The 12,128-nt window shown below is 43.3% G+C and overlaps 1 protein-coding gene across 1 annotated transcript in view; it reads left to right on the top strand.

The window, feature by feature from the left end:
- Positions 1 to 12,128, top strand: part of LOC139448389 (phospholipid-transporting ATPase IF-like) — a 127,325-nt gene that overhangs the window by 99,362 nt on the left and 15,835 nt on the right. Inside the window, exons 13-23 of the mRNA XM_071229932.1 lie at positions 599 to 783; positions 1,690 to 1,832; positions 2,381 to 2,484; positions 3,073 to 3,186; positions 3,900 to 4,022; positions 5,601 to 5,749; positions 6,847 to 7,000; positions 7,480 to 7,582; positions 8,803 to 8,948; positions 9,442 to 9,501; positions 9,745 to 9,872. Of these exons, the coding sequence (XP_071086033.1) occupies positions 599 to 783; positions 1,690 to 1,832; positions 2,381 to 2,484; positions 3,073 to 3,186; positions 3,900 to 4,022; positions 5,601 to 5,749; positions 6,847 to 7,000; positions 7,480 to 7,582; positions 8,803 to 8,948; positions 9,442 to 9,501; positions 9,745 to 9,872 (1,409 nt within the window). The remainder of the gene's footprint in view (positions 1 to 598; positions 784 to 1,689; positions 1,833 to 2,380; positions 2,485 to 3,072; positions 3,187 to 3,899; positions 4,023 to 5,600; positions 5,750 to 6,846; positions 7,001 to 7,479; positions 7,583 to 8,802; positions 8,949 to 9,441; positions 9,502 to 9,744; positions 9,873 to 12,128) is intronic.

The following is a 12,128-nucleotide window of genomic DNA, read 5'->3' as shown; positions in this document are numbered from 1 at the left end:
GCTAGACATGGTTGTTTCCCAATACAGTAGTTACACATGCTTGTTTCAGAGGGAGGTGGAGGCTAGACATGGTTGTTTCCCAATACAGTAGTTACACATGCTTGTTTCAGAGGGAGGTGGAGGCTAGACATGGTTGTTTCCCAATACGGTAGTTACACATGCTTGTTTCAGAAGGAGGTGGAGGCTAGACATGGTTGTTTCCCAATACAGTAGTTACACATGCTTGTTTCAGAGGGAGGTGGAGGCTAGACATGGTTGTTTCCCAATACAGTAGTTACACATGCTTGTTTCAGAGGGAGGTGGAGGCTAGGCATGGTTGTTTCCCAATACAGTAGTTACACATGCTTGTTTCAGAGGGAGGTGGAGGCTAGATATGGTTGTTTCCCAATACAGTAGTTACACATGCTTGTTTCAGAGGGAGGTGGAGGCTAGACATGGTTGTTTCCCAATACAGTAGTTACACATGCTTGTTTCAGAGGGAGGTGGAGGCTAGATATGGTTGTTTCCCAATACAGTAGTTACACATGCTTGTTTCAGAGGGAGGTGGAGGCTAGACATGGTTGTTTCCCAATACTGTAGTTACACATGCTTGTTTCAGAGGGAGGTGGAGGAGTTCTTCACGGTGCTAGCCTTGTGTCACACAGTGCGTGTTGACCGCAAGGCGGGGTCGGAGGTGGAGGTGGAAGCTGGGGCCGCGTCCAGCATGTACAGCGACACAGGGGACGAGTATCTGTACCAGGCATCGTCCCCCGATGAGAAGGCTTTTGTAGAGGCCTGCAGCAGGTGAGAAGATGTAACCAATGTCAGGTCCTCCTGAATTAATTCTATCTCCAAAAGGGAAAATGAGCAAGGTTCCTGTGTATTCAGTTGCAGTGAGGTGATACAGAGTTTATGTCACGGAAGTGTGTCTGTGGCTGCTTGTATTAGTTTGACTAAAGCCGGTTTTAATTTGCTGAGATACCAGCGCTTGAGGGGGGGAAGTTGAATGGTTAAAGCGTTCACTTGCCATGCTGATTTAATTCCCTACATGGTACAGGATATGAAATCTGTTACTGGTGTCCCCCAACATGATATTGCTGGAATATTGCTAAAAATGTTGTAAAACCATACTCACTCACTCACTCACTCACTCACTCACTCACTCACTCACTCACTCACTCACTCACTCTCACCCACTCACTCACTCACTCACCCACCCACCCACCCACCCACCCACCCACTCACTCACTCACTCACTCACTTGTGGGGTGAATAAGTTAATATTTATATTTGCATCATTTCAGTATAGAGCAATGTCGTAATAGGTGGCAATGCTTGTCGTAAGAGCCGACTAACAGGATCGGGTGGTCAGGCTTGTTGACTTGGTAGATCCATGTCATCGATCACAATTGCGTGGATCGATGCTCATGATATCAATCACTGGATTGTCTGGACTCGATTATTTGCAGACCGCCGTCATATAGCTGGAATATTGCTGAGTGCGGCGTTAAACAACAAACAAACAAAAACGATGCTTCCAATACTCGTGAGATGGTAGTGCTGTATTTCTAGGAGATGAATGCTGTGTACATATTGTACTTGTTGAAATGATATGATATGTTACATGCTATTGAACGGTGTCTTCAATCATACAAATTTAATCTAGCTTACATGTCACAAAATATTCAACAGAATGTATGTTTGTTTCAGACACGGTATTATCTATCACGGTATCCATGACGATTGCATGGAAATCACGTTAAACAAAGAAATGAGGCGTTACCGGGTTTTACACGTTTTAGATTTCGATCCAACCCGCAAGAGAATGAGTGTCATCGTGCAGAGTGAAGAAGGTAGTGTATAACTCCTGACAACTTTGTATAGGGACGCATTTGGCTGAAATCATATTATTAGATGTAACTGTCTGATGTTTTATTTAAGATTTACGTATTTGTAAAAGCATTGAAGGTTGTGTGACAACAACGTAAACTCCTGACAACTTTATATATCGGGACGTATTTGGCGGAAATTATTATTTATTTGTGTATAATACTCACTCGTGTGTTATATACACCCTTAATTATGGGCAATTAAATTCTGGAAAATTATATCTATCGTATATAAACATTTCAGGATGTCAGCATAAACCACAAAATTTACGATCTTTCAACTCTGTTTTTCTCACCAAAATAATATTTGGAGTTTCAAGGATTAGAAATTGGCACTAGTCCTAAAGTCCTTGCCCAACTGCCCAATAGTAAGGTATCCTAAGGACTAGTAGAAATTGGCCAATTTTAAGGGTTTTGCTATATGTTATCATTATGAGGAATAGTGGACTAAAACTGTTAGTTTCCATCTCTGAGTTTCACATGCATTGTCATTTTCCCGTCTTTATTTGCAGATGAAATAGTATTACTGTGCAAGGGTGCTGAGTCAGCCATTTTGGATCGGGTGAAGACTGGCGAGAAGGATGTTGCTCAGAAGCATGTGAATGAATACGCTGTGGTAAGCTGATTACGTGTTTTTGCAAACATGATGGGGTGTTTCTTGTAGTTCATCATTATGGATTGATCAGAAAAGTAAAAGGAAAGTCCATCATCCATCACTTCTGGAAGCATCCTCTGCAACAATGCCAGTCAGGGGTTGTATTCACGAATAAGTGAGTGAGTGAGTGAGTTGGATTTAGCGCCACTTTTTAAGAGTATTCCAGTTATATCACCGCGTGTCAGCTTAATGTGGGAGGAAAGCCCGAAGTGATGCAGGTCTCAGACGTTTACCACTTCGATGAAACCCACGAGCACGGGTATGGTGCTGACAAACCTAGAAACATAATCGTGGAATACTGTTAAAAGCGGCGTTAAACTCAACTCACTCACCATGCTCTCTTTCGAAAGCCAGTTGTAAAGTACAAAGTACTCAGGCTTCAGAATAGTGGCTAAGGACATTGATTTCCATTTTATTTGCTGTTGAACGAACTTTGTCTGCCTATATGTCATCATCTATTATTGTCTGGCTGTTATGTCCAAGGGTGTATAAATGAAGACCAGGTCATGATCTGATGAAAAGGAAATCTATTCAAAATTATTTTTTCAGCTTGGTTTGCGAACCCTGGCAGTGGTTAAGCGAGACCTTTCTAAGGAGGAATACAAAGTCTTTGAAGAGAAACTCCATGAAGCTAAAACAGCTCTTCAAAACAGAGAAGAGAAAGTGAGTTGGAATTTGTAATAATTGACTAGGCTCAGAGTGGATGGGAGAGAAGTCTTAGGGTCGCCCAAAGCTCTAGGCAGTGTGGGGATCTTGTTTCAGAATTCATCCCCAGCAACTGTGTTCGTCGTATTAATAAGTTGATTGGGTGGTCTGACTCGGTGACTTGGTTTGTAGGTGTGTGTCATACCCTTAATCATTATATGGATCACGGGATTGTCTGGTCCCACTTTGGTTATTACAGCCTGCCATCACATGGCTGGAATACTGCTGAGTGCGGTGTTAAACAACATACAAATGCATGAGAAGAATGAGTATAAATTGTGTAGGCCTATACCCTAGTCTTGATTCCCCTTCCCCCCCCCCCCCCTCTATAAGTGCTCTCTTAGGGGCGCTGTTTGTCACACCGAAGGCCTGGGTTCGATTCCCTGGAGCCTGCCATAACATTTCCGAGTCCCTTGATGGGATTCGAACCACGGACCTTCTGATCCGAGGTCAGACGCCTTGTCCACATGACCAAAGAGGTTATCCCCGTCAGCAAGCTGACAAGGTAAGGAAGTCATCTTTTGACTTGTTCACTCTGCACGCCCTGCTACACCTACATGGGTAGAATGTGTGAAGCCAATTCCAGGTGTCCCCCGACATGATATTGCTGGAATATTGCTAAAAGCGGCATAAAACCATACTCACTAGAAGTGCTCTGTTTGTACCTCCAGCTGGCCGTGGTGTACGATATGATCGAGCAGGACTTCCAGCTGCTGGGTGCCACAGCGGTGGAGGACAAGCTTCAGGAGGACGTCCCCCGGACCATCCAGTCTCTCCGCAGGGCAGGCATTAAGGTAACCATGGTAACCTCCCAAACGCCTTTTAACATGTTTTATTCAAAAAATCAAAATCAGGGTCATTCCCAATGAAATGAGAACTGTAAAAAAGTTCTCATGTTTACCACTGGTCCAACCCATTGTCCAGTAAACTGGTAAATTATTTTGGTTCAGTAAGTTCAGACCTTCCGCATGACACGTTTCTGTGTTTCCAATCTCATTTGAATCAGATCTAAGTTCTTGCTGCGGATAAACAAAGATCTGAGGACATCCCATTACGGGTCACGTCAGATCGACCTGTCACAAACTTTGACCGACCACTGAAACGACTAACAAGAAGTCAATATCAGCCAATTGGAAAGCAGCTTTCTGGAGCTTTACGACACTCGTTTCAACCTGGCACGCTTGAAAAATATGTTGACACAGTTCTCGATTTAAATTTTGAAAATTGAACAAATGAACATTCCGGAATGTCTAAAATACGGTTGCGATTGTATGGCAGTGCTTCCCACGTACTGTGCAACGCTCTCCGTTCATATGTTTATCCCTCAGAAGCAAGAGACAGACGATACTTTTGACGGAATCAGTTACAGGCCGTAACTGTCGTTCGGAATACACTGTGTTTAGTTTTCGAGGTTGCATGATTAGAAAACACATACCGACTGTCACTTTCATGATCTGGTAAGCGATGATTTGATTGGTTGGATGAAAGGTCGTTCTGACGTGACCCGTAATGGGATGCCCTCAGATCTCTGTTTAGCGATAGCGAGAACTCAGATCTGATGTTAATGAGATTGCTGTGTTTCAAAATCTTGGTCATAGTAAAAATGTAAGTAGAACTGTGTAATAAAATCCTGGATGTTGCCACCAGTCTATTCCCCGAGTCCTGTAAACTAGTAAGGAATTATTTCAGTTAAGTATACTCATTCAATGATAGACTTTTTGTTAACACTAAGAAATGATGTTAAAAATGATGTTGGGAGACAAGTTTAGGCTGGTAAACATACGTACCATATTAAATGTTTTTCTATGTCAAAATCATCGTAAAAATAAAAATAGAACTGGCCCAAAACCTTTGTCCAGTGAATATTCTTTCAGTTCAAGAAGCTCAGTGAATAATTAATCTTTTGTTACAGCCTGCAAATGATATTAAAAAATATATTGTGAGACAAGATCAGGCTAAATAGTTTAGTCACAGACTGATCATATTGCATTTTAGTGATGTCTTAAAAGTAAGGTTGTAGTATGGTTGCAGATGACTAATAGTTCTTGTGTTACCATGGTTACACAAGTGTGGTGTTGTAGATGATTTTTAGTTCTGTGTTACCATGGTTACACAGGTGTGTGTGTTGTAGATGACTTATAGTTCTCATGTTGCCATGGTTACACAGGTGTGGGTGTTGTAGATAACTAATAGTTCCCGTGTTACCTTGGTTACAAAGGTATGGGTGTGGTTTGATGACTATTAGTTCTCATGTTGCCATAGTTACACATTTGTGAGTGTAGTAGATGACTAATAGTTCTCATGTTGCCATGGTTACACAGGTGTGGGTGTTGTAGATGACTAATAGTTCTCGTGTTACCATGGTTACACAGGTGTGGGTGTTGACGGGGGACAAGCAGGAAACAGCGGTCAACATCAGCCACTCCGCAGGTCACTTCCAGGCTCAGATGAATGAGCTGGAGCTCACCAAGATGATGAAGAGTGACGACTGCAGGGACAAGATACAACATTACCGGAGACAGTAAGTCTCTGTCATCTCTGACCCCTGTGTCTGCTTATATCGCCAAAAGAAACATGTACCATAGAAACATATAGAGAAGTATGTACGTTAAGAAGAGATGTGTCCAATGACAAAACCACCAATCAGTCAGTGTTACCACAGTGACTTTATTCGATATGCTGCACATGACTTCCAAACTTTACACGCTAATCCTGCACGAGACAAATGGTGCATCTCGAGTCATGGATCTATGATGTCACATGTGATGTGTTCATGAGCGTCGGTTCACACAACATACCAGTATGTTCCTGTGTGCATCTCTTGAATATGAAGTTTTCATATATGAACCAACATGTATGGTATTTCTTTGGCGGTGAGTTATTTGACCTCCACAGCTGACATGTCATCCAGAGTCAATTATAATGCTATGCTATCACATAGCAGTAGGCCTGTGGAGATCCGGGGTAGAATAGGTCTTCAGCAACCGATGCTTGCTGTAAGAGGCGACTAATGTAAGACTAAGCTAGTCATAAAAGGCGACTTACGGGATCGGGTGGTCAGACTCGCTAACTTGGTTGATGCATGTCATATCCCATTTGCGTAGTTTGATGCTTATGATGTCAATCACTGGATTGTCATGTCCAGACTCAATAATAGACAGATTATTGACGTCATATAGCTGGAATAATGATGAGTGCGGCATAAAACAAACAAACAAACAACATAGCAAAATTAATTCTGACTGTGACACTGAGAGAAGTGATATTAAAGCATTGCTGGAGGCTGCTGTCCAATTAGAGGTCAATAATTGATTACAGGGAGTGCATTCATATTTTGGTATTGGGGTATAAAGGTATTACTGCATGGAAAACCTGCTCGACTTTTTGGGCTTGTTTATTTGTTTGTTGTCCAACGCTGCACTCAGCAATATTCCAGCTACATGACGGAGTTCTGTAAATAATCGAATCTGGACCAGACAGTCCAGTGATTGACATCAAGAGCAGCGATCTACACAACTGGGATACAATGACATGCATCAACCAAATCAGCAAGCCTGACCGCCCAATCCTGTTAGCTGCCTTTTACGACATGTTCACTGAGGTTTTGCTGTGTTACAGGATAGAGAGAGTCCCGGAGCAGCAGTACGCGCTGATCATCGACGGGCAGAGTCTGTCCGTGATGATGGCGGAGCACGAGGAGATCCTGATGGAGCTGTGTCTGCACTGTGTGGCCGTGCTCTGCTGTCGGATGTCACCCATACAGAAGGCACAGGTGATCACACAGACTGTCCCAAAGAGTTTCTAAATGTTATCATTTGTGTGCAAATAATTTGCCTTCACACGGTAGAAAAGAAATTGTTAGTCCACTAGTCCTTATAGTGATAACAAATTTCTATTTGTCCTTATGCTACCTTAAGTATTGGGCAGTTTGGCAAGGACTATAGGACTAGTTCCATTTTCTAATTGAGTATTGAGCTTCATTCAGTATTGTTATGTTATGATCAAACCTGTCAGGACTAAGGTCAAGGACGTCAAAAATGGTAACCAAAAACATCCAATAATGTTCCAATATTGAAGTATCAAGTTCTTATGGGTTATCAGCAGCCATTTGTAATGGATTGATATTTTGGCTGTCGATGTATTCATGGCATGTTTTGTGTAATTTAAGGGTAACAAATGGATACTTAACCCCTTATTTTAACCTGTCAGAATCAAGCATTGTTAAATGAAGAACATATTTTGTTGTGTCAGGTTGTGCGCATGATCAAGCTCTCCCCCACCAAGCCTGTGACAGCAGCTATTGGTGACGGAGCCAATGATGTCAGCATGATTCAAGAAGCTGATGTCGGCATTGGTGAGTACAAGCTATTCATGGGCATAAACCAGCAGTTGATGGGGATATACATTGGTTAGCAGCTGTGTTAAAATACAGTTATAAACCACTAGCAATGTGGTTGATGGGGATATACACTGGTTAGCAGCTGTTATAATACAGTTATAAACCACTAGCAATGTAGTTGATGGGGATTATACACTGGTTAGCAGCTGTTATAATACAGTTATAAACCACTAGCATTGTAGTTGATGGGGATTATACACTGGTTAGCAGCTGTTATAATACAGTTATAAACCACTAGCATTGTAGTTGATGGGGATATACACTGGTTAGCAGCTGTTATAGTACAGTTATAAACCACTAGCATTGTAGTTGATGGGGATATACACTGGTTAGCAGCTGTTATAATACAGTTATAAACCACTAGCATTGTAGTTGATGGGGATATACACTGGTTAGCAGCTGTTATAGTACAGTTATAAACCACTAGCATTGTAGTTGATGGGGATATACACTGGTTAGCAGCTGTGTTATAATACAGTTATAACCACTAGCATTGTAGTTGATGGGGATATACACTGGTTAGCAGCTGTGTTATAATACAGTTATAAACCACTAGCATTGTAGTTGATGGGGATATACACTGGTTAGCAGCTGTGTTATAATACAGTTATAACCACTAGCATTGTAGTTGATGGGGATATACACTGGTTAGCAGCTGTTATAATACAGTTATAAACCACTAGCAATGTAGTTGATGGGGATGATATAACAGTCGGCTACAGTATTTTATACAGTTATTCATAAGAATATATAATCAGACAGCAACATCGAAAAATTACTTGAAAATAGAAGTTACATACTGGCGAACGCAAAGCACATCAGTTACATGCATCAGGGTCACATTTCCCCAGACATGTAGTTTGTTTCATTATTTTTGTTAAGTGGAGATGGTTATTACTAATGACGGCTTACTTATGAGACAGCGAATAAGGGCGGCTAAACAACTTTAAAACTTTATTGGCAGAAGATATCCGGTATACTGCAGTGTAGTCCTAAATGAGAGTTTAGGCTTGACCTTATGACCCTCATATGTGCGTAATCGCAGTTGATGGAATTTCTTTTGGTGGAACAAACTTCACTGAAATGGCGTGTGTATGTTTGAACTATGATTTGATGCCTGGAAAAGTGAACACCATCTTTGAAAGGTGTTTAATTGTGAACACTTCCTGTTCCAGGAATCATGGGAAAGGAAGGGAGACAAGCTGTGCGGAGTTCTGACTATGCCTTTGCCAAATTCAAGTTCCTGATGCGAGCATTCCTTCTTCACGGTCATTACTTCTACATTCGTATCGCCACCCTTGTACAGTACTTCTTTTATAAAGTAAGTTGTCCCCATGATTGTTCACATTGTTGACTTACCAGCTTGACGAAGTGAGCTTCATGCGTAATGAAATATTTCCATGTGTAAATGTAAATCCTGGATAAGGAGAGCTTTATGCCTTAATGAAATGTGTCCAGGTGTAAATGTAAATCCTGAAATAAGGTGAGCTTCATGCTTTAGTGAAGTGTTTCCAAATGTAAATGCTAGATAAGGTGAGCTTCATGCCTCAATGAAGTGTTTCCAGGTGTAAATGTAAATCCTGGATAAGGTGAGCTTTCATGCCTTAATGAAATGTGTCCAGGTGTAAATGTAAATCCTGAAATAAGGTGAGCTTCATGCTTTAGTGAAGTGTTCCCAAATGTAAATGCTAGATAAGGTGAGCTTCATGCCTCAACGAAGTGTTTCCAGGTGTAAATGTAAATCCTGGATAAGGTGAGCTTTCATGCCTTAATGAAGTGTGTGCAGGTGTAACTCTCTGTGTGTTCTGTTTCAGAATGTAGCCTTCATCACATGCCAGCTGTATTATACATTCTACTCGGCCTTCTCAGAGCAGGTAAGATGTCATACAACACTGCCAAGATCCAGTGTTCCTGTTTACCAGTAATTAACCCGTTTTTTACCAGTACAATTAGGCACTCGTCCTTATAATGATAACATATAGCAAAACCCTTCAGAAATTCTACTCGTCCATATGCCACTTTAACTATTGGGCAATTAGGCAAGGACTACAGGACTACTGCCAGTTTTTAACGCTTTTCTGATAGATATGATAAACACATTACCCCGTTTGTTTCAGCCGGTGTACGAGGCCCTGTACCTCCTGTTGTATAACATCACCTTCACATCTCTACCTATTCTCATATACGGCCTGTTCGAGAAGCACCTCTCCCCTGACACATTGCTCAATAGGCCAGAGCTGTACAGGTGAGTAGCCTCCAGTCACTACCTTAGCAGAAACTGTGTACCAATCTCGGGGCAGTAGGGTGGCCCAGTGGTGAGTAGCCTCCAGTCACTACCTTAGCAGAAACTGTGTACCAATCTCAGGGCAGCGTGGTGGCCTAGTGGTGAGGTAGCCTCCAGTCACTACCTTAGCAGAAACTGTGTACCAATCTCGGGGCAGTGTGGTGGCCTAGTGGTGAGTAGCCTCCAGTCACTACCTTAGCAGAAACTGTGTACCAATCTCGGGGCAGTGTGGTGGCCTAGTGGTGAGTAGCCTCCAGTCACTACCTTAGCAGAAACTGTGTACCAATCTCAGGGCAGTGTGGTGGCCTAGTGGTGAGGTAGCCTCCAGTCACTACCTTAGCAGAAACTGTGTACCAATCTCAGGGCAGTGTGGTGGCCTAGTGGTGAGGTAGCCTCCAGTCACTACCTTAGCAGAAACTGTGTACCAATCTCAGGGCAGTGTGGTGGCCTAGTGGTGAGGTAGCCTCCAGTCACTACCTTAGCAGAAACTGTGTACCAATCTCAGGGCAGTGTGGTGGCCTAGTGGTGAGGTAGCCTCCAGTCACTACCTTAGCAGAAACTGTGTACCAATCTCAGGGCAGTGTGGTGGCCTAGTGGTGAGGTAGCCTCCAGTCACTACCTTAGCAGAAACTGTGTACCAATCTCAGGGCAGTGTGGTGGCCTAGTGGTGAGGTTAGCCTCCAGTCACTACCTTAGCAGAAACTGTGTACCAATCTCAGGGCAGTGTGGTGGCCTAGTGGTGAGGTAGCCTCCAGTCACTACCTTAGCAGAAACTGTGTACCAATCTCAGGGCAGTGTGGTGGCCTAGTGGTGAGGTAGCCTCCAGTCACTACCTTAGCAGAAACTGTGTACCAATCTCAGGGCAGTGTGGTGGCCTAGTGGTGAGGTAGCCTCCAGTCACTACCTTAGCAGAAACTGTGTACCAATCTCAGGGCAGTGTGGTGGCCTAGTGGTGAGGTTAGCCTCCAGTCACTACCTTAGCAGAAACTGTGTACCAATCTCAGGGCAGTGTGGTGGCCTAGTGGTGAGGTAGCCTCCAGTCACTACCTTAGCAGAAACTGTGTACCAATCTCAGGGCAGTGTGGTGGCCTAGTGGTGAGGTAGCCTCCAGTCACTACCTTAGCAGAAACTATGTACCAATCTCGGGGCAGTGTGGTGGCCCAGTGGTGAGGTAGCCTCCAGTCACTACCTTAGCAGAAACTGTGTACCAATCTCGGGGCAGTGTGGTGGCCTAGTGGTGAGGTAGCCTCCAGTCACTACCTTAGCAGAAACTGTGTACCAATCTCAGGGCAGTGTGGTGGCCTAGTGGTGAGGTAGCCTCCAGTCACTACCTTAGCAGAGACTGTGTACCAATCTCAGGGCAATAGGGTGGCCCAGTGGTGAGATAGCCTCCAGTCACTACCTTAGCAGAAATTGTGTACCAATCTCGGGGCAGTAGGGTGACCCAGTGGTGAGGTAGCCTCCAGTCACTACCTTAGCAGAAACTGTGTACCAATCTCGGTGCAGTGTGGTGGCCAAGTGGTGAAAATGAGAACACCTGAATGCCTGGGTTTGATTCCCTCATAGGTACCAGCGTGAAGAACTTCTTCATGTCCTCTGTTGTCATTGCTGGAATAGTGCTAACAGCAGAGTAAAACCCAACTCCCTCACTCACTTATCAGTTTGACCCGTGAAGATTCCGGGGTAGAATAGGTCTTCAGCAACCCATACTTGCCGTAAAAGGTGACTATGCTTGTCGTCAAAGGCGACTAACGGGATCGAGTGGTCAGGCTCGCTGACTTGGTTGATGCATGTCATCATATCCCAATTGCGTTGATCGATGGTCATGATATTAATCACTGGATTGTCTGGTCCAGACTCCACTATTTACAGACCGCCGTCATATGGCTGGAATATTGCTGAGTGCGGCGTTAAACAACAAACCAACCAACCACTTTTCAGTTCAGAAAATAGTCAATGTCATTAAAATCAGATCTTAGACTTCTCGACAAAGATCAGCGAACATCCCATCATGGGTCATGTCGGAACGACCAATCAGAGTGTTGAAAGTGAAAGTTGGAGTGTGTTTTCTAATCAAGAAGCCTCAGACTTTTAACTGGGTATACCAAAAGACAGGAAGGGGCTGTAAGAATGATTCTGTTACAATCATCTCTCTTGCTTCAATGGGATAAACATTTCAAATAGAAGAGACTTTCCATGGAGTGGGAAGGACTGCTA

Source organism: Haliotis cracherodii, unplaced genomic scaffold (genome assembly GCF_022045235.1).
Source record: "Haliotis cracherodii isolate W230 unplaced genomic scaffold, xgHalCrac1.p SCAF_7, whole genome shotgun sequence".
In the NCBI taxonomy this organism is placed as follows: Eukaryota; Metazoa; Mollusca; class Gastropoda; order Lepetellida; family Haliotidae; genus Haliotis; species Haliotis cracherodii.
The sequence above is the reverse complement of the archived record's forward strand: the minus strand, read 5'-3'. Positions and strand labels throughout refer to the sequence as shown.